Source organism: Tetranychus urticae, chromosome 3 (genome assembly GCF_039701765.1).
Source record: "Tetranychus urticae isolate SD_2017Ah chromosome 3, NJAU_TeUrti_SD_1.0, whole genome shotgun sequence".
Classification (NCBI taxonomy): Eukaryota; Metazoa; Arthropoda; class Arachnida; order Trombidiformes; family Tetranychidae; genus Tetranychus; species Tetranychus urticae.
In genome coordinates this window covers 16,779,792-16,802,737 of record NC_142960.1, presented here as the reverse complement: position 1 = coordinate 16,802,737, position 22,946 = coordinate 16,779,792, and the positions used below count along the sequence as shown (strand labels likewise).

The 22,946-nt window shown below is 30.4% G+C and overlaps 1 protein-coding gene across 2 annotated transcripts in view; it reads left to right on the top strand.

Moving 5' to 3' along the window:
• Positions 1–22,946, top strand: part of LOC107363296 (RNA-binding protein Musashi homolog Rbp6) — a 60,711-nt gene that overhangs the window by 22,576 nt on the left and 15,189 nt on the right. For both annotated transcript variants that reach the window (XM_015930504.3, XM_089268791.1), the window contains exons 3-4: positions 17,594–17,678; positions 17,787–17,970. In XM_015930504.3, the coding sequence (XP_015785990.2) occupies positions 17,594–17,678; positions 17,787–17,970 (269 nt within the window). The remainder of the gene's footprint in view (positions 1–17,593; positions 17,679–17,786; positions 17,971–22,946) is intronic.

The window sequence follows — 22,946 nt, the reverse complement described above, 5'->3', positions numbered from 1 at the left end:
CACATTTCAACATGAAATGCACCCAATAAATGTAATATACTTTGAGGTTCGTTTGCTCATTCTTTAAATGCTCAAATCAAACTTCTCTGGTAGTTTAGTGGTTAGTATCCTTTCCTCTTCAGTACACAACTAATTATTTAGAGGAACCACAACATTCATGATCAGTGTCACGTAATACTTATAACATGACATTTACAAGGTATGACTGGGCAAAAAATGACCCGATAATTCAAAATAGTCAATAAGTTTATAGGAGACACATGTGGCTCAGAGAGCGAAAGTAAAAAGAGTCAAAAGGCGCCAAATTTAAATATGGTTTTAAAATTGAAAAATTCCAAACGAAAGGTTGTTTGTCCAAAACAATATTAAATGTGCCGATGATTGAAGACCAAAATCCCGTTTTGAGTTTTGGCCTCGACCCTGCAACTGTAAATGAACGTTACTCGAAACCGATATACAGAAGTCTCTACACTTGCTTTGATCGTAAAGTTATTCAAGTTAAACGTCTTGATAACCCTTGTATCGATACATTTGTTGGGCAAAGTAATAAAATTTCATCTATTTTTTACTGGTCAATAATTTGTATTTGATATTGATTTTTTGTTCTGTAATGACATTGTTCCAATGTTTACTTATTTTATTGATTTTACTGATTTAGTTGTTTATACTAGCTGAACTTACACGACATTAAAAACAAGAGAAGTAAAAAAGTGTCCATTCGAAATGAAATATCTGTTGAAAAATTATATCATGACAATTGAGGATAATAATGATAATCAGAGTGGACAAAAAAGAATGCTAAGCATGAAACAAAATGATGATAATTCAAGTTTAAAGTGGCTTGAAAACATGGAAAATGGTAGAAATATGAAGAAACATTTTAACCGTAAAAAGTGAATAAAAAACTTGAAAATAAACCAAATGAAATGTTACCATTTGAATATGATATTGATCACAAAAGGTATACTTATGTTTGCAAAGATGAAGATAATAACGAATAGATAGCAATGAAGGGGCAAAATGATAGAATAGCTAAAAAGAATGAAAAAACTGAATGGAATCTGATTCGGAAAATTTCTCCATTCTTTTTTATTCTCTTTGCAAAGTGAAAAAAAGATGCGAAAAAACGAAAGCAAAGGTTTCTTAAGAGCATAAAGTTGATGAAAAGAACTGAAATATTTCCTGAAGAAGAACGAGACGAAAATGAAAGCCTCGAAGGCAAGTGAATTTCGAGACTCAGATCATGTTTATTGAATCTACTTTTCATCATTGATTCCACTTTCATTTCCATATCAAGAAAACTTGAGCCAAAGTTAATATCGAGTTTATTGTGTAAAAGCAAGAACTGAAGTTAAGAGTAAATTTTGATTTTGAGGTTTTCTGTGTTTTCTTGAAATCGAATCAAAAGTGGTGAATGCTGAGTAAATTGCGAATCAAACGTTCGCTTTGAAATCCTTGAAACTCATTGTGATTGGAATGGAAAATGAAAAATTTCCTTTTTTCAGATTCACCTGAACTCTAATGTTGAATCAATTTAAGCATAAAATGTTGATGAACGAAATTATTGGCTAATGGGGAAAATGATTATTTGTATTATTGTTATCATTATAAATGGTTAATGAGAATGTTATTATCGATTAAATTCATTGGAAACAAGACGAGTTATGAGAAGCGAAAAGAGTGAAAAGAGAAAAATTTTTCTACAGAACTTATCGATTCTCTTGATATATTATTCTCATCATTATTACTATTTATTATTATTTTTGGATATTTTTTTACCTCCCTTTTGTTCTATCATTGTATTCATTGGAACATGCTAATGATCAGTTGATCTTGTACATAATTTATCGTTAATTTGTTCACCGATGGAAACTGATATTGAACATTTGAATGGGCCTTTAATGGTTCCATGTTATGTTGAAAAGCTGTGATAAACAGGAAATTATCTGAATAAGTTTGCTTGAGAAAATTCGAGTTGAGAGAAAAGAGAAGAAAAAAAAGAGAAAAACTTGCAATTCAAATATTTTCCTTCTTCGTTTCATCTTATTATTGTTTATCAGGAGAACTTGATATTAGAAGAAGAAGAAGAAGAAGAAGAAAAAGTGTTGTTCATGGAGATTCAAGTTGAGAATTTCGAGTTTTTCTTTTCTCTCTTTTCCAAAAGTTTCAAGAATTTAATTTAATGCTTTATTGATCGATGAACTTGAAGTTGAGTGAAAAGCTCATCTCGAACCATTTTCAGCCTTTACTTTGATTCAAAGAATAAACTATTATTCTGTTTAATTAATTGATTTGTCTGAATAATGAATTCCTTCATTTTACAAACTTTTTTCTCTTCAGTTTTCGATAATTTGATTCCTCTTCAGTTGATCATTTTTGGGTTTTACTTTCACTCCAAGTCATTGGTAATCAACTACACTTGAGTTGATCACATTTCATTTTTGGAATCACAATAAAACTGGAAGAAAACTAAGTAAATAGAAGGAAGAGAAAAATGAATTTCTGGAATCAAATGACTTTCGTTTTTATTGAAACAATTGGTTATCTCAATGGAAATGCAGTTTTCACCAAAACTGAAACCTGAATTTTGAATCAAAGAACCAATAAAATGCTAATCAAAGAGTGTAAAGTTTTGCCTTTTTCAGTTCAATTTGCATCGATCAGATTTGAGGTGAAATCAAGAGAATCTTTGATTACTCAGAAGTGTTTTAAAAGTAAAATTGTAAACTTTTCATGAGAATTTTAAACAACTCTGAGGTTGACTTCTAACGATGCTAAGAATTACTTTAGAAACTTTATTTTCTAAGAAAAAGCAATTCTCGAATTTTCAAGTTTTCCAACAAAGTTCTATGCCAAGTTCGCAATGATTTGATTTCATTTTAATTTCTTTTTAATGCATAATTTATCTTCAAATCTTTATCCATTTTCGTCGAGATTTTTCTTCTGTATCGCAATCACGAACTAATTATAACTTTACATTTATTCGTTGAATTTCCTAATGAACTTTTTCTCCAAACGCATCAACCTAATTATGAAGATCGAGTTACTAAAAATAGTCTTATCCAGATCTCGTTCAATAATCTGATTAAATTTTCAAAAGAACGTATTATTCAATCAAATCGAGAAAAAGGTTCGAAACAATGAAAAGAACAAAATTATTCTGAAAAATTTTCTTTTCTTCAAATTCAGTCACAAGTAATTAGCGAACATGAAGTTGAAGACAAAACCCACCAAAGACTAGTCGATATTACATGACAAGTTGAATGAATTTTATGTTGAAAAAAGTTATTAATGTAAATTGATTACCCAAGTGATCCTTCAGTTCATCTCAATTCACAAAACAGGAAAACAATAATACTTGTTAATGATACAAACTGCATGATGTGGTTGAATATTGTTAATGTTCATTTAAACATTTAAAGAGTTTTTTCAAACAAAAAGAAGACCAAATTAACGAAAATGTTTTTTTCCACTTTTTTGAAATCGATGTTACATAATCATGAAAATGAACAAAATTGATGATTAAAATGCAGCAAAAGGAGAAACATGAAAATAACATTTGAAAAGCGGCGAAAAGTTGATGAAAATGGAAACAGAATTTGATATTTTACAAAAAAATGAAATTTCCAAAAAATAAAGTTCCAAGTTTATTTTCCAGTTTTCATTCGATATCATGATAAAAATTCATTTAATGGAAACACAAGTTGATCATTTCTCATGATCAACTAATCATCTTCTACTTTTCATTTTTCAACCAATTTTACCTCAACTTGAACACTCAATTTTAATGGTTATTATCATGAATAGTTGCGAGAACTTTATTTCAATTAACTTTGCAAATTATTCTTTTTCGAACTTTTTTTCCAATTTCGAATTTTCTTTTAATCCATTTTTTTTCTCTAAAAATTGCGTTTTCAACTTGCCCTGACTTTCCATGGAAACTCTTGATTCGATTCAAGAACTTTTCTCGTTATCATTTACATCTTCATCAATCTCATGATTCTCATCGTTCCAAGTCTTTTGTCCATTTCTATTTTTATAGCGAAATTATTATTCTGCGCTTTTATCACTTTTCCATATTCATTCATTGACTAAAAATATATCACCTTGTCTGTCTTTTGGTTTCAACTGCAACTTCAGGGAACATTATCATGCTTGGAATGTTGTTCATCATCTTCTTCTCATTTACCTTTAGCCTTTTTTTCCTCTTCTCTTAATCTCTTCTTACTTGTTTCGTTAGTCAACATTAGTGCTTTCGACTTTAATCTAAATGTTTTTAAATGATGAAGATGAAGATAAAAGGAAAGAATAGACTTAAACTCTGTTCAGTTAAACTCGAGTGTTGCGTATAAATGCACTTTTCTAGCCTTGAGTTCATTCGTCTTCATTTCCTCATCTTCATCATTCCATTTTCATCAACAACTTTCATCATCCTTAACACGAATCATCTTTCCCCATGAAATTGTAACCATAAAACTTGTTAACTAAGCTTTTGTTTGCTTCAAGATTCAACCGAACTTTTCATCTATTTTTGATAATTTCCTTTTCCATCTCATAATCTTTTAATCTGATTCTATTTTAAACGATTCAACTTTCAATTGTTTCGACTGTAACTTGCCAAAGATTATCATTTCTATTAATTTTAAACTTAATCTTGAAGAAGTTTTCTGATGACCATTTCATTTAGAAATTTAATCGATTATCGAAAAGTCGACTTCTTTGACAAAGTTTTCTCTTTGTTTTAAGAATTATCATTTTTATTTTGCTTCAAGTTCTTGGATTGCTTTCAAAGTTTCATTTCAGCTTCATCTCATTGACGTAAATGAAATATCGCGAAACGTAAAATGCTGAGAGGCTGAAAACAGATGAACAATTGACTTTATGAATGCAAGAATAACAGCCAATTAAGTCAATGTCATGCATCAATTTTAGTTCATCATCATCATTTCATCAACACTTTCATCATTGAAACCATCAACCTTAAGTAAAGTGCAAAGTTTTCAAAGTAAACTTGTTGATGGGTGAGTTAATTAAAGTGGACGAACAAGATTAACCCATTGTCCTTTCAATTTATCAAGTTAAAGCCAGAGTTAACTCGACCAAGTTGAAGCTGATGGTACAGTCTCATCTCAAGATTAAAGTCATTGAATTAATTTTAAATTCATCGTAAGTCCGACCGCTAAAGTTTGTTACTAATTGCTGAATCAATTTAAATCAATATGACTTTTAATGAACCTTAACCTGCTGTAATGCTCATTTTTTTCTCTCATTAATAAATTTCTTCCTTGATCGTGCACTATCGTTTCTAAATAAACGAGTCTCCGAAAAAATCGTTCAAAAAGCATTCTCATTCCTAGTCACCGAGAAAAACAATGAACAGTTAGGATAAAAAATGCATTTCTGATAATTTAGTCGAATGGACCTTGATGAGGCTGGAAACTTGTCTCGTTTGATGCACTGTTGAGCTCTCTATCAGCATTAAATGTTGTTATGTTCAAAGACTGTTTTCTGCAAATCTTAGATCGCATTATTCTTGAATGTAACCATCTCTTGTTGACGATTCCTCAACATCGATTTAAGTCGCAATATGGGCCTTGAAGTTGAGCTAACTCCAAATCTTTAAGTTGACTGAAAGACTTTTTTTATCATGGCGTTATTATTATTATTGCGTTATTGTAACAAAACTCTGACAAGAGATTTCGATGATAACTTTAGATTTGTATTCGGGATATGAAATCTGAAGGTGAACATTGAGAACATACGTAATTATGACAATTTTGTTCACTTAATGTTAACTTTTTTAAATTGCAAGTTAAAGATGAGCTTGTTAAAGTGACGAGAATGAAAAAAGTGACATTTTCCCATCACCATTGATTACATGGTTATTTTTCATAGTAAAATGTTTGCGACTTTCATATTTCGTTAACCTTGATGGGAATAAATTTTCATCTTCAATTCATTTTCAATCTCTTTCAGCGTTTTATTAATAGATGCGAAAGTGTTTGTTTCATCTTCTCGAGTTGAAAGCCAAAACTCATTGATTGTAGACAATCAAACAAAGAGATTTTCTTGCTTGCTTGAATAGTATTTTTTGCTGCTGCTCTTCCTGATGTTACTCATTTCAACTGCATCTTCCGTTGATGGTGATGATGTTGATGAAAAAGAGACACTTCTGTTTCCTCTGAGAATCTGTGATAAAAACTGAACAACTCAAAGTTTAACATTTCCAGCTCTTCTCGGTAAACTCTTTTTTTTCACTTCTCTGGCAACTATCAACAACACATTAAATGGATGAACAAAAATTAACCAAGTTTACTCAATCAATGGTAAACTTGACTTTTGTTTGACTCACAGAGGAACCTGAAAGCAGGGTGAAGCTAAAAGAGAATCAAGTGAAAGAGGAAAATGAAAAGAAGAAGAAAAGTAATGAGCAAATTATTATTCTTATTGAGGATGAAACTGATGAAATGTTACACTTGTTCAGTACCGTTGATGAGAGAAAAAATCAAATGAAGAATTTTTTGCTTGACTCATTTCAGGCCGAGCATTTAGTTATCTGAATTAAACGTTATTCTGTTGACTGTGAAATTGCACTCACAGATTACAGTGGAAATTCTGGACTGAAATGAATCTTCTTCACTTAACATTCGTTTCTTTGCCTTGAACTTGAAAAGAGCAAAAATCGAACCTTTAATGTTGACTCAATTAGTAAACATTTAATTTGCATTTTGAATGTTGCATGATATTGATGATGAGCAGGATTAGTATTAGAATGATTTCTGTAGAATTTTCTGAATTGATTCGAAGGGGAAAATCGGTTAATCAATTGGGTTCGAAAGGTTGCATGGAAAAGCGTTGCGCTTAAAGCTATTCAACTTTAACCAACAATGGTTGGTCTCTTCACTCGAACTGTTTTTGATTCATTTATGTTGACGATTTTGTTCATTCCGGGCTTGAGAAATGTTATACTTGATAAATGGAAATCTTACAAATGATTTGTGATTTGGTAATGATTTGAAGAAGAAAGGAATGAAACAGAAAATAAAAGTTAATAAACTTGTATAAATAAATAGGAATCGTGTTTATTGTGCCTTTTCCCGTTTCTTATTATTTTCAACCTTGACGTTATTGTAATAACTCAGTGCATGATATTAATGATAACATATTTAACTGATAAGGTGAGTTGAATGGTGAGAGGGAAAAATGATGATCAGAAGAAGAAGGTAACTTGAAAAGGCGTTCATTTTTGATTAACGGTTATGTTGTTATTGTTGCTGTCGAAAGTTTGTTACTTCAACTTACTTTTCATCATTCTTATTGATTTATCCCTTGTTTGATGAGTTAGTTGAATAAATGGTCCAACAATCTGTGTACAAAATAAACGTTGTGATTCACCCAAAATTCAACTTGAAAAATGATTGACTCAAACTTGCACAGTTAATGTCGAACAGAAAACAATTGTTTCATTTCATCTCGAAAGAATTTCGATTCCAACCAATTAAAGATGAACGAACATTCATTTCGATGCAAACTGGAATCAAAAGTCAAATGAGTTTGCATTCGAATTTGAAAATTCTGAGCAATCGAAATTTCGCTTTTCGAGTTTGCTTTAGTATTATGAGCTAAAAATCCTAAAATACAAACTTTTCTGTCCAATCTTTTAATGCTTCTGTTAAGTTATTTGCACAAAGATTCGTCAATCATGAAAATAGATGTTCGAAAATAGATTGAAATCAATCTTTTAATCTAACACGAGAATCTTTTTCGAATGTTTTATATGATAAAATCAAGTTGCTAATTGATCCTGTTTGTTGATGGATTGCAACTCCAAACATAAGTTTCAATTGTTGGACATTTACACGTTTTGACTTGATTAAAGGTCAATAGTAAGGAAGACAATCAAAATGGATTTATTCATCGGTTTACCAAAAACAGTTAACCTTTAATCACAAGCATCTAACAAGGTTACAAAAGCAAAGAGTGACTTTTATCCCTTCCGGCAGTTTAAAGACTAATTGTCCAAATAAATGTACTTTTCAAAGCAATCAAGTTGACGCCTGGGAATACATTTATTTCAATCACAACATTGAATTTTGAGATTCAGATTTTTACAAAAGAAGAAAAAAAACGAAAAATCTTTCCAGAAACATTTTCTAAAGTTACATCCAAAGAAGTATTGAACGTTTCATGAAAAATGAAGAGCTGAAAATTAGTCTTATTAATAGCCTCATTTCATCTGATCATTTGAATTGCTTTAATTATGATCATTAGAGAAGAAAAAGTTGAATTCATTTTTTTTCATTGCAACTCTTGACTATAATTGCATTATAATGTTGACAAGATTCAATCGCAAGATTACATTAAACTGATCATAACAAACCTTTATTACATCTTAAAGCCAATGATAACAATTGTAACTTTTTTTTGGCCTCAAAATTGAGTGCCATTAAAGGCAGTTAAACTCGCATCTTTCCTCTTCTCAAGTCAACTCTTTTCACTCCATTCCTTGACTTTTAATTCTCCCGAGAACTTATCATTCCCTGTTGTCCAATTATTTTCAATCTTATATCACTAGTTAGCCAGAGTTTGTTTCAACCCAAAAACAGATTTTATTCTTGTTCCTCTTCTTCAACATTTTTATTTCTCTCTTCTCTATTCACTTGAAACAAATGAATGAAACAAATTGTTGACATTAAACTGTTAACACACTCCAAGGCCTAACTGGAACCATTTTTCATTCCTTGATATCTTCTTAATTACTTGACAGCACATTTGTTATTAACATTGATATATTTATCATGAAATTATTCACCAGTGAAAAGGCGAATTTCATCATTTTCTACTTTCAAAGGCGAAGAAGAGAAAATGTCGAAAAAATGGATTCATCTTTTTTCGATTCCCAATTTGTTCCATGCCAAGAAGATGAACAATCAAAGTCTCATTTGACGAGTAAATTTTCCGAATTATCATGAATTGAAAAGTGAAATTTTCTCAAGAAGAGAATGAAAAAAGTAGCTCAACATTGGACCTTACCAATGTATTACTTACCAAGAGAAACAAAAAAAGTCTGAAGATAATTATGATGATGAGAGCATTTGGAGACTCATTTCTGCCAAATTCATGGTTCACTTGAACTGAGCTCTTCTTTTGTTTCAACTCGCCATAATGTATAAATAGAAACCTTGTAAAAGCGTTAAAGATTAAAAATAGTTGATAATCAATGAAGACCAAGAGAAGAGCGAAAAATGCATCTTCATCATCTTTTGTCTTTTCATCCATTTCTCAACATCACCTTCATCCTTCATCTTTTCAAGCTGAATCAAATGACATACACTTTTAATCAGCTTAATTGATAAGAACCTTGAATTTCCATCATAATTCATCTCTTTCCTGTTGTTATTGATTTTAAAAGATAGTCAAGTTTAACAATTGCTCGACTTGTAGGCGACTTGTAGGGCAACCTAGTTGCCTCAGTGTCTTGGGTTGGTTACAGTTGATGAAAGGCCCAAAGACGGAGGGAAAAGAGGGACGAAGGGAAGATGAAGAAGATAAAGAAGATATTGTTTTTTCTTCTTCTACTATTGGCTAAAGTGCTTTGTAAACATAAAGTTAATCACAGGAAAAGACTTGGTGGACCATAATGGACGCCATGTTAAATGTTCATTCGCATCTTCACATCTTTTTCCTGCTGAGGTTTGCATCCTTGTTTCATCATATTGTGTTTACTCTGTCATCCTAGTTTCTCATCATCATCATGGAAACTGTTTTTTTCTTCTTCTTCTTTTCTTTTTTCTCTCATTTTCTACTTTCTCTCTTTTGACTCCCTTTTGACTAATAATATCATTTGATGATCAAATAAAAAGTTACATGAAAAAGAGGAAGAAGAAGAACAAAAAAATCAACCGAAAATGAGGAGAAACAAGAATAGCTTTTTGGACACTGATGATGATTATGGTGTTAACTGATGATTCTTATGATAATGATAATATTGCTTTCGTTTATTGATCTTGCACTTTTCATTGGCGATTCAACCAATCAAGTTGTTGACTGAAATTATTAGACTCAAGTTGAGTGTTAAACCTTCAACTGTTACTTTGAACAGGAAAAACAAAATGTTGTTACATGCTGCTTGACACAATTGGTCAACTAATTTAAACAGATTTACTGTAAAGTCAATCAAATGTTACAATTGAGGAAACTCATTTATCATCATTAATTCATTTTATTATGCCATTTAAATGATTGAACCTTTTGACCGACATTTGTGTCGCCATTTAACTCAATCAAAATCATTCATTTACTCAAATGTTTACAAAAGTTTATTAATCAATCCAGTTTATTGACTAATCTTTTGTCAATCAAAGAAACTCAATTTTGGGAGAGAATTGCAATTTACTCCAAAAAATCGACATTTTAAATCAACTTTCAGATTTGCCAGATTATTGAACAATATTTATATCAATATTTCACCTCGAATAACTTTGAATGGCAGTTTGCGCACTCATTCACGCTCTATCAGTTCAATTGGAAGCTTGAAATTTTTCAATTCAATAGATTGCAGAATTCATGAATTTCCATGTTGAACAATTCAAAAGCAAATTTTCACTGAATCTTTAATTCTTCTATCGATTGGTTGCTCTTTTGATTAACATTCAACTGTAACGTTTTAATTTGATGATTTATGAATAATCGCTTCTAAAGATTTAATTATCTTTTCCGTCAAAGTCGTTAAACTGAATAACAATGAAAATTTCATTGATAAATCATCTTTTATTGTCGTCGAACCATGTTCAATCAATTATCAAATATCAAAGTTTAATCAACAATTGATTTGCCATTTAATCTTTTAATTGTTCATTTAAAGCGAAATCCAAATGAAAAGCTAAAAAATCGACAAAAACTTCAAATTAATGGTCCATAAAGAACTGCCTTGGACTCAATATCAATCGATATATTTTTATCGTTCTCTTGACGAAAACTAATAATGAGTTTAGACGAGAATATATTCTTGAATTTTAATCGAAAATATTTTCGATCATAAATTAATTTCCATTTCGAGAAAATTTTGTTTTCGATTCGTCAGAAACGTTTCATCAAAATTGCCATTTTTATGGTCAAAAGAGTTTCGATTCAATTTTTGCTAGAAAATGGAGTTTTTCGAGTTTTGCTTTTTGCTATTTTGTTTCAATTCTGCAATTGTAAACATTTTGATGTTTTTACACTGAAATTCAACTTTTCATTCAACTCTTTAATTGAAAGATGATTCTTGTAAGAGTCGAGTTAAGCACGTAAAATGAACTCTTTCAGTTGAGAAGCTGCGCACTTGATTTAAAGTTCAATGATCATGAACATAAGATAACATTGAAATAAATTTTAGGTCAGTCTTTTGCTTGTTAATTCAACTTGAAAATTGCAATTAAAATGCAGTCAACATCTTTTGTTAACACGTAAATTGCATGATTCATGAATGGACTTTATCGATTTTCCCTTCAGAACTAAACATGAACTAAACATTTATCAATATTGAGTCGACTTTTAATGTTCACTGATTTTCCATTGATAACAAGAGAAGAAAACATTTCAACTTTCGATCAACAAAGTGAATCTATTTTTAGTGTTTTCATGGAAAATTTGATAATCTATTTTTTAATCTTGCATTTTATTCAAGTTCATGTAAAGTAAATGTTGAATTTCGCAACTGAATAAAGAATAGAAAAAAAGAAAATTTTGAAAATAAAAATGAAGGTCAAATTGGAATAAAGATAATGAATATCAGATAAAAGACGTTCCATCAATATTTTCCCATGGCTTGAAATTTCCATCAATCATTTGCTAAATAGTCGCAGTCACAGTTGTGTCAATGATGAAAAATGCAAAATTAATAGTAACTTCGAAATGGTTCAATAATCTTAAACAAAAAGAAGTTCAATTTTCTGAATTTCGATTCATGGCTAATCGAGTTGATTTGACGCTAGAAAAAAAGTGTTCATCTTTTCGCTTCTTTTAACACTCGAATCGATATAAATATAATTACTCTTTGAATCTTTGCTCTTCCTTTTTGCACACTTTATGTTCATTCAATATTGTCACACTCATTGATTCAACACATCATGAACTCATCAAGCTGAGAAATCAGGCGAGATTCTCTTTTCTCATGAGACTGCTGAAAACCACTTGGAAAATGAGGTTAAACTAAACTGATTAACTCAATGTTATCAGTTAAATTATTAACAAAGAATCACATTTTGACTGTGAATAAAATCGATAGCATGATATTGAAATGTTGAGAATGGAAAGTTGATTGAAAAACATGGAACAAGAAATGAAACAAAAAAACTGAGCGAATGTGATTAGATGGAAAACATTGCTTTAAATAAATAATTAATTGTTGAACAATTATTTTGTTAACTGTAGCATCGAAAGACTGTGTAACAGATAAAAGTTCTGTATCATGAAAGAGGAAAAGAAAATATTATTTGCTCAATTTAGTCGATAAAATATTCACAAAGTAAAGCAACAAAAATAACAATTGATTTCAAGTTTCTCACAAATAACGAGATATTACTTTTTGCTGCTTCCCTTAACACGAATATCACTTTCGAACACTTTTAGCTAATTTTACTTTATCGCTCTTTGATTATCAATTATCATTAAAATGGTCACTATTATTCTGTGCCCATCACAGTTGTGTAATATTATCTGAGTGATTATCTTTTGTCACGATTATATTAATAATAACAATAATAATGACGATAATAATGGCAATAATGAGAGGATAATAAAGGGACAACAACAAAAAACGATAAACGCGTTGTATACAGATATTGTCATGTAACCATGTTGAGAGTAAATTTATTGCACACAACATTTCAGGATTCATTATAACTCAACTAGTTAACGTTTTTTAAGGTTTGATTAGGAAAAGTTCAACATGTTTAAAAGCAATTGAATTCAGAACGATTTTTCCAAATATTTTGTCTTTTCTTGCTCAAAACTGAAAATTCAACATTTGAAACTTTCATCATTATATCACCAGCTACGGCTATATTTCAATGAATCTTGAGTTCTGTTTATAAAGACAATTTTAGATGTTCGAGTGGAAAATAAATTTTTATTATTTTTACTGGATAGTTCAAACTAGCAATTTTTAATTTCCGATTTATACTGAGATTGATTTTCTTCAGAAATCGATTAATTTTCGATTTTTCAAAAACATTTATATCAGAAAACAATATTGTCAAAAACACTTTTCCTTGACATTTTCAATACAAAAGTATCATCTGAAAGCACTCACTTGCAGAAATCGATTGATCGATAGGGTTTATATCGATCATTTAGAGTGAAAAAAATCGATCTGATCGATTTGAAAATCGAATCGTAACATTACTACGACCATACCAGACTGAAAGCACAAGATCTCCGAAATTAAGCAGTTTCAGCACGACTTAGTACTTGGGATACCCCGGTGTTGTGCACTTTTGTTTTTGATAACATTTCAACATAGCATAAATATCAAGGTCATTCAAGGTCATTTTCTGAAAATTCTCGAATCTTTTGACTTTTCTTAACAAATTATTCAATAAAATGTGCGCTATCGGAAAGTCTTTCAGATGTTGTTCGAAGGTAAAAACAAATCACCTTCAATGTACTATATACTAAGAAAGGATCCCTTTTCATAATTTATTTCATGATGATTCTGTTTTCAAATTTATTGACCGATTGAAATGTAGGTTTAAATATTTGAATGTTGGATCAATAGATACTAACTCTGGTATTTAAAAAAGGTGAAAGCATTAAATGGTCAATATTTCGAATTGAATTTCTCTTGTTTTTTCGCCGAACCATTAGCAAACAATTTTGGTTAGTCAATTGGAAGTTGAATTGCTTATTGCAACCCGAAACTTGCCGCTCAACTTAAATAATGAATGTTGAAATGATGAAGATTAAAATGAATGATGAAATAGTTGATGAAAAGATGACAAGGGAAACGTTTTAATACATTAAAAATGAAACTTACTTTTAATGTTAGCATTTGTAAATAACAACCCTTAGGGAATGAAAAATGTTATCGTGTTGAATGTTACTGGGAGTGAAGATTATATCTTATGTTATCACATTTCTTATTCTTATTGTTTTCCCTTTTTTTATCCTCAATTTTGATGCAAGAAAAGCAGAGAAAACATTAAATAAAGATTTATCTTTTTTATTTGTGTTTTTTCCTCCTTTTCCTGTGGTTATTATGGTCTTATTTTATCATCAAGTGAAAAGTTAAATTACCATCAACGGCCCAGTTCATTGAAACATTTTACTTTTACTTGAAGCTGGAAATTGTTTCTTGCTTGTTTGGGTTAGCAAAACAAATAACCTTTCATGATGCTCAACAAAGAGTGCAACAATTATTCCGAGTTTTTTTCCATGTAAATTTTTCATTTTCAACCCATTCAAGTACAAACAAGTTGATGAATGTTCATCAAATAGTTGCGCTTCAATTATTCATATTTTCACCGTGTCTCTTCATTCAGAGTCTATCATTAACATGAGCATTTCTTTACCCATTCTTCAAGTTAATTGATCTTTTCGTCATTAACCATTCTATCGTCAATTTACAAGATTAAATGCAAAACTGTAATTACACCGAAACATCAGTTTGTACTTTTTGTTCAAAACTCTAAACATCGAAAATTTTCTTCACGAAATTTTCAAAATTTTCAACATCATCATTTTCCATTACTTTTCTCATGAAGAACAAAAACTTGACGAATAAAATCGATACTTTTTCATTCGAAACTCTGCAAAGTCTTTATGAAAATCGAACTTTTCTCTATGAAATTCTTCCAAAATTCATCATTTTCCATTGCGACAGGAATAATAACCTTTCTGAACTGAAAAGAAAAATCGAAAAATTCGAATCGGAAAATTCCTCGAAAGTGAAGCGTATCAACTATCAAAGATTTCAGAGATTTTCAAGGTTTTGGAGTTTTCATCATGAATGAATTCGAAAATATTTTTTCATGATTTTTGAAGATTCATGGAAAAGCAAAAGATATTCAAATGAATGATTTTATTTGCAGATATTGTTGTCTCTAGAAGTTAACCTTGAAATGCAAATAGCAATTCATTTTGTGATATTCATAGACAGTCCAAAAATAATCGAAAGATCAATATCGATAAAATGTTCTTTTCATGCGTTCTCTTCATTTTCTTGGATTATTCAAATTTGCGCACTTTTCTCACTTCTTTTCTTGTTCCTCTGATTTTCACCTTAATTTAAGGCAAACCTCAACAGCTGCTTCAGTCATTAAGCTTTCGATTTTCACATCATTTATGTAAGTTGAGTGAAACAAGAGTAAATTGAAAAATCACTTGAAACGGATAAAAATAGAATTGATGATATTCTGTAAATTATCATGCTGAGTTTATTTGAATCAATCAACTTTACTCTTTAATCGAGTGAAATTTTTCTAAACCAGAAAATGGATTGAGTTGAAGAAAAGAAGATTTAAAGATGGAAATTTATTCAATGTTATTGATGAGATTTGGGATGACGCCGAGTCGCCAGCATTTTTGATTCATTAATAATTAATATTTTGTTCGTCAACGAGATTTGTTTGACTAACAAGAGAGGAAAGCTGATGAAAGTTGCACTTTCCATCAGTTTCACTCTTTCATCCCAACCCAACTCTAATTATCTGTCAATCATGATCACCTTTCACTTGAGCCTGTCGACCTTTTCCCGAATCCAATGAACTTCAAGAAAACCTTCAACACTGCCACATAATCATGAAAGCACATCCATCTCCAGTTCTCCCTGTTATCCCAATTCCAAGATTACTATTTTCACTGGATAATAAAAAATGAAAAGATTTTCGTAAAATAAGAAAATTTTTTTTCTCAACATTTTGATTGACATCCAAAGCAACAAGATAAAGTTAATCCAAGTCTTGATTGATTAAAGTTAATATCGTTTCATCCTTGCTCTTTGATTCAATTTAAACTGGCCTTTAATGAAACCAGAAAACGAAGCAAAGTTCGAAAAAAGAATAGACAAAAAAGTCGAAAAATATATTCTATTTTTGGGTTAATCAATGAAAAAGGAAAATGAAAACTGAGTAAAGGTAAATGTTGAGGAATGACGTAAAATGAGGTAAACAAAGGCTTTTTTATTGATAATTAATTAGTGAATAATTGAAGTTGTTAAAATGCAAATTCGAGTTTTTTTCATGTTAATGTTTTCACGTTTTCATGGAAATGATGATTATGATGGAAAAGTGAAAAGTGATGAAAGAAGAAATGATTATTTTCTGAACTTGTATTAACATCTTCTGTGTCTTGAAGCATTTTGATTGATTGGAATGTTGGAATTAAGAGTTGAGAAAAGTTTCAATTTGAATAGTCTTCATCATTGATCTTTCGCCAGTTGAACCATCTTGAACTGTTCAAACTTGCAATTTTTCATTTTGAAAAATTATCTCTTTGCATAAATTATAATACAAAATGAATAACAGATTCGATGAAATCAACATTCAAATCACATTCAGTTTATTGGGATAACAGTTGATGAACAATAATCAGTCAAGGACTCGACTATTGACAGGACGAAAAAACGTGTTTCAATCGAATCGCCATTTTTCAAGATATAAGTGAAGGAAAATTTTCGAAGGAAAATCAGATTCGAATCTCGATCATCTTTTCGCAACTATCGATCGAAGTTGTAATCAATCAAAGTTAAACAACTTTTTCTGCGGTTAAACATTTACTTTACGGAAACTCGAAAAGTGATGTTTTTACATAATTGTTACAAATGACACATTTTTCAATCGAAATCAATCAAAGTTTAAATGTTGAATCTGTCAACGAAATTTTGAATATTTTCGTTGTTCCAACAAAAATTACTTGGTAATTGAAGCATCGATTATGTAAACACTTGGTTGACTCATGATAAGTCATCAACACTTTGATAAATCTCTTGATACTGATCATTGAATCAATAATCTGAGCAAAAAAGAGTTTCTCTTTTGTTCAGTTTTCGTTATTGATATCTTGGATATTAATTGATTTATGTAATTTCCTCATGAAATGGTTTTTTCTTCTTTGCTTCTGATTAATTCTTGGAATGGATAAAAGGCTTGAAATAGAATCTGAATCAAGTTTAAAGTCAAATGAAAAATTCTGCTGGTGTACATGTAATCCTATTTCATGTGATTCCATTGAATAGATTGACAAAAGGATGAACATTTCTCTCTCTTTAGTGTTATAAATCATCAATAATATCACTTGTTATTATTTATTTTCTGGTTAAATCTCTTCAGAAGATGAAATAGAGAAAATTTCTGTTAACTTATTCTGTATCATTTTTTACCAATTCTTATCCTTTTCATGTAACATCTTTGAGCATGGAACTGCTTATCTGTTGAATCACTCGGAAAGGCTAATAAATAGGAAATATAAAAGTGAATCGATCAACAAAATTTTAGTTACAATTTAACTCTTTAATCAATTGTGTTTTTGAAGACATTTTACTGTCTTATTCAAGTTCAATTATTTTCATGAGATTTCAAGTTTTTAACTTTTCTTTTCTTGTGTCTCTTTACAGAGGGTTCGGGTTTGTAACATTTGCTGATTCTTCGGCTGTTGATAAAGTTTTAACGAATGGACCTCACGAGTTGGACGGTAAAAAGGTTAGTATTTTTTGTTGTCATTCAATGTCAATTGTTTATGAAATTGGCGCCGTTTTGTTGCAGAACTTTATGCTCATGGAAACTCTGCTTTTGTAAATATTTTATCAGATCGACCCTAAAATAGCGTTTCCCAAAAGAGCGCATCCAAAAATGGTGACAAGGACGAAGAAGATTTTTGTCGGTGGCCTTTCAGCACCTACGACACTCGAAGATGTTAAAAATTATTTTCTTCAATTTGGTAGGATTGAGGATGCAATGTTAATGTTTGACAAACAAACGAATCGACATCGAGGTAAGTTGAAGCTCCAAGTTTATTCAGTCCAACATGAAAACGACACACAAATGATGTTCCACTTGTGACAAAACTACGCTATTATCGAAAAGCATTTCGAGTCAAAAAGAAAGCTCAATACTCGACAAAATTTCTTCTGATTTGCTATTCAATGATTGTGAACTGATATTTTAGAAGTGATCTTTTTCATCGAGTTTCAAAGTTTCGTACATTTCTATCAAATGAGTTTTGTATTTGTGATTTCAGTTATTCTAGAGTTTAGTGTTCTTATTCCTGATTCAAATGAAATCGACTTGGAAAATTAGTCGATTTTAATGAGTCAAGAATTCGTATTGTTTTCCGATCTTGTGTTTCAGGGATCGTAATTATTCTTGAATTTGATTCAAATGCATGTTAAGAGAGTTCATTGAATTGGTTCAAACAGTTGATGAGTTTCTGAACTTTATTCAAATGATTCTTTGATCTTCATGAAAATGGAAGAGAATTTGAATTTCTCAAACTTTCTTCGCATTACTCTCAACCAATTCATATTTATATTAAAATAAGATTGAACAATACGATTGTAACGAAAAGAATGAAAAGTAAGTTATAGTGAACAAAATATCAACTTTAATTTCCGTTGAAACGAAGCAACAATGCTATCAGAAATGAATAAGCATGAAAATACGATCAAAAAGAGAGTAAAAGAAACCCATGAAAATGAAAAAAAACTGATTCTTTTTGAAAAAAAAGTCAGAGAAAAATAATTCTTTACTTGAAATGTCTTGTAATGAGGTTGGAAATCGCAAGTGAAAAAGAATGGCGAAAATAAATTCGTCTAATTTCTGGTAATCGCTCAACGGTTGCAAAAACACTTGAATTACCTTGAAGAAGGAAAGAAAAGGGAAAAGTTGAAATTGAAAAGCTCATAAATCTAGAGATAATCGGGTGAATTTTGTTGCAATATTATGACTACTTTTATCCTTCTTGAACATTTTATTGAACATCATTTATTACATTTTTGGTTGGTGAAAGTGAAACAGAAAATTTTGCAACATTTGAAAGTTTAAATAAAAGCAAATCAAGTATCAACCAAAAAAAGGCAATCAAATGTTCCAAAGCGTGGTTCCTCGAAGAAAAAAAATATTTCCCACTCTTCATCATTTTTCCTCGGACTTTATAAGATTGTTGATGCTATTATTTTGCAAACTCCCAGCAACAATCATACAAGTTTTTATCTTTTATTTCCTTTTGTTCATTCAACCTTTTATCTGTTCAATCTTTTTTCTTTTACTCAGTTCTTAAGTTGAAGCCAAGAATTGAATCACTTGAAGAGTTAAATGTTTTTCATTTTTTTTTTGTAAATTTTCAACTGTTGTCAAGTCGAATCTACAATTGCTTTGAATTTATCATTTTCACTCCCAGTCGAGATTCACTCCCAGTGACAAGCGTTTCAGTAATGAGGAAAGAAACAAAAAGAGAAAAGATTATGACCTTTTCAAGGTAACCAACTTGACCAAGTCTCAGAACAATAACTCGCCATTCAGCTGAATTTTCATCATTATCTTTGAACCCATTCTCTTAACCTTTATCTTCATTTTTCTTCTTCTTCTTCTTCTGATTCTCTTTGAATTTCACACATTCCTTTATTTCCTTTTTTCACTCTCTTTTCTCTCAATCCTCATGAATCTCCTGTCAAACCTAATCAAGTGAAAACAAAATTTTCTCATCAATTGAATACCTTTTTCTTGATTCCATTTTTATTTTCATCATGAGACTCGAATCCAAGGTCAAGAATGAAATGAGAAAAGAAATGAAAAATGAAATGATTCATGAGCGATTAAAATGGCTCACAATTATCAAGCTTCAAAAACTCATGATATTAATAGCATTCATCTTTTCCAGGTGAGTTTACTTTTCAGCATTTTTTTTCTTCTTCTCTTTTGCTTTTCTCTTTGAAAGTCGAAAAAATCAGAGGCAAAAAAGTTGGTTTCATCCATGAAAGATAATGATGAAAGAGCGAGAAATGTTCAAATTTTTGACTGATGATTATGTATTATTTAGATTTGGAAATGTTGAACCATTAACACTGGAATAAATGTTTGTTATGAGATTTTCATTTTTCATTACATTTGTTGAGCCAGAATAGAGAGAAAATTGTTAATCTAACAGACAGAATCAGGGAAAACAGGAAAAGGAGAAAAAATATAATAACAAATTGGTTACATTGAAAAAAAAAGATTAATATCTTTGTGAGTTCAAAGTGAATGTTAAACAGTTTATAGTAGTAAATGTTTCTTATAAAATTCAACCTTTCAACTGGAACTCTTTTTTCTTCACCAGTTCAACTTGATTCTTTTTATCAGAATCCCTTGCTAATGTGAATATTTTTGCAATAATTTTACAATCTAATGAGATAGCAAAGAATAGTATTTTTTTCTTTACATGGGAATCACGATTCAAGTTCTGTAAATGAAAGCCTCTTTCTCTGACAATCAGTTTCAACATTTTCAAGATGCCATCATTTCTAGGAATAAATTCAATAAAAAAAGGATTTATCAGTTTCAATTGTTTAGTTATCATACAATTCATTTTTCAATTGGCTATTTGTCACATTTCAACACCTTTCAATTTTTTCAAATCAAAACTTGAAAGCGACAAGTTTTACAATTGTAATGTACAAATAAGCTGATGATGCAGTTGGAAACCTTCAATTAGTCAAACTCCAACAAAAATAAGAAACAAACTTAAGTCGAAGTGATGTTCCAATCCGATTTAAGATCGATTTAATCGATTTTTCTCACTCAGAAAATGATCGATCTCAACCCCGAAAGATCGATTTTCTTATATTCTCTTTTATACTTTTTTTGTGTTGAAAATGTCGAGGAAAAGTGTTTTTTGACAATTTTTCTGAGAAAATCCAAAATCAATCGATTTCTAAGAAAAATCGATCGGAAAATCGATCTCAGGAAGAATCGGAAACATTGCCTTTTAAGTTGTCTATCTTATTACTGTTGCTTGTTTCTTCAATACTATAGCATCGACAATATACGATGTACATCGATACATCCACTGACACGAAGCCCCTTGGGCCGAGTATCGATTTATACCGTCGTTACATTAGCACTTCAGAAACACTGCATCTATCTATTTGTTACAATCAAATAATGATGAAAGTCATTGAGGTTAGCCGATCAAGTAACTCAAACGTTGACAAAACCTTGCAAAGTACCAAATGCTGAGCCAAAATCAACTCCAATTGTCAACCAGATAGATTCAGATAAACGTTTCTTGTCCAATAACTAGTGACAATAATAATGCATAATAATGCAAAAATGAACCTCGTGTTATCGATTTTATTTTTCATCTAATTGAGAAGTGCAGCCATTCCAAATTTTGATTGTTGAAGTTACAAAACTTGAAAACAATTCCATGTTAAAATTGTGCAAATTTTTAACGATAAGTTTTACTGTTTCAAATTGACTCTCTATTCATGGAAGCGCATCTAATTGTTAATTAAACAGTTTTCATTCTGACTCCTGAACTTGATAAGCCCTGGAAAAAGGTAAATAAGCAAAATGGTGAAGAAAAGTTTAACCTTTTTTCCTTTCACTTTATCCATGAGCAAAAGCCAACATGAAATTTATCAACAATTACAGACTTTTTTGATTTCCATGAAAGACTCATGCATTTTGGTTTCCATTATTGTAAACTTTTGTTGAGACGAAACTTTTTTGACACTTTTTCATATTTGATTTGTTATTGTGTTAGCATTTGGTAAAATTAATATATATTTGATAACATTCGAGTTTCATTTTCTGGGTTCGCTCTCATGAAACGTCAGCGTTTTTTATCCCATTTTCTTGCAAACTGGAAGAAACTTTGATAGGAAATTGATGTTGATATTTTTGGTTAAACTTTCTTTTTCCTTTCCTTCCATTCCTTGTTTCACCTTTGATCATAATCTTTCATGATTCATATTTATGAACATAAAGATTGTAATCAAGATTTCATCTTTTTTGCATTACTTTCGTTTTTCAAATCAAAATTGGTTTGCCTTTTCAGTTGTTCAGAAAAAGATACAAAATTCCTTTGCACTTCAACTTTTCATTCTTGAACCATGAAAATATTATCAAGTGGAAACTGAATGCAACATTTTCAAATGCAAAATTTTCTCTTCACTCAATACTCGAGCTTATTGTTGATGGGTTTTTGTTTTCACCATATTCTTTGTGTTCAATTTTTGCTCTCTTTTCCAGACTAATATCACTTTTCCAGTTCTTTGCTTCAACCAGATTCAGTTTCATGTTTTTTTTATTATCATAATCTGGTAATTATCACATCTATGAAAAACGATAAAAGGTTGGAAAAGCAGAGAATCTCTGAGTTTGCAGTTTTTTTCTTCTTCTCGCCTGATTCGTAAATTTTTGCTCACCACAAGCAGAAAATTTTAAAGTCAAAAGTTGGCGTAATTTCATGGTGAACAGAATAATAATGAACAATAATCAGTTTGATGAGAAGAGAAAGGATAATAATGATTATAATGAAAGTGAAACTTGATTTTTCTTCTTCTTCTCCTCTTCAAGTGCTTTTAACACCTCAAAAGGTTGAGTATTTTATTCACTTTTCATCTTCTTCTTGCCACTTCTTCATCTTCATCCATCTTACGTAAACAAGGGAAAGTTAAAAGAGCAAAACGTTGAGCCAGGGAAAAAAATGTTTCATGAAATTTATACTTGATTGAAGCGAAAAGATGGTGAAAAGAAGAAGAAGAAGATGAAGAAGAAAAGGTAAGCAGAAAAGTCTTAAGAAATTAAGAGGAAAATGATGATCATGGAAAGAGGTGAACTCGGTAATGGTTGAGAATAGTAAATAGTATTGAGTCTGAATTTTGTGATGAACAGGGAAGGATGATACTGATGAGCCTGATGAGCCTGATCATGGTGAGAATCATTCTTCTTCTTTTTACATCTTTTCTCTTCTTCTTGCCTGGTTGT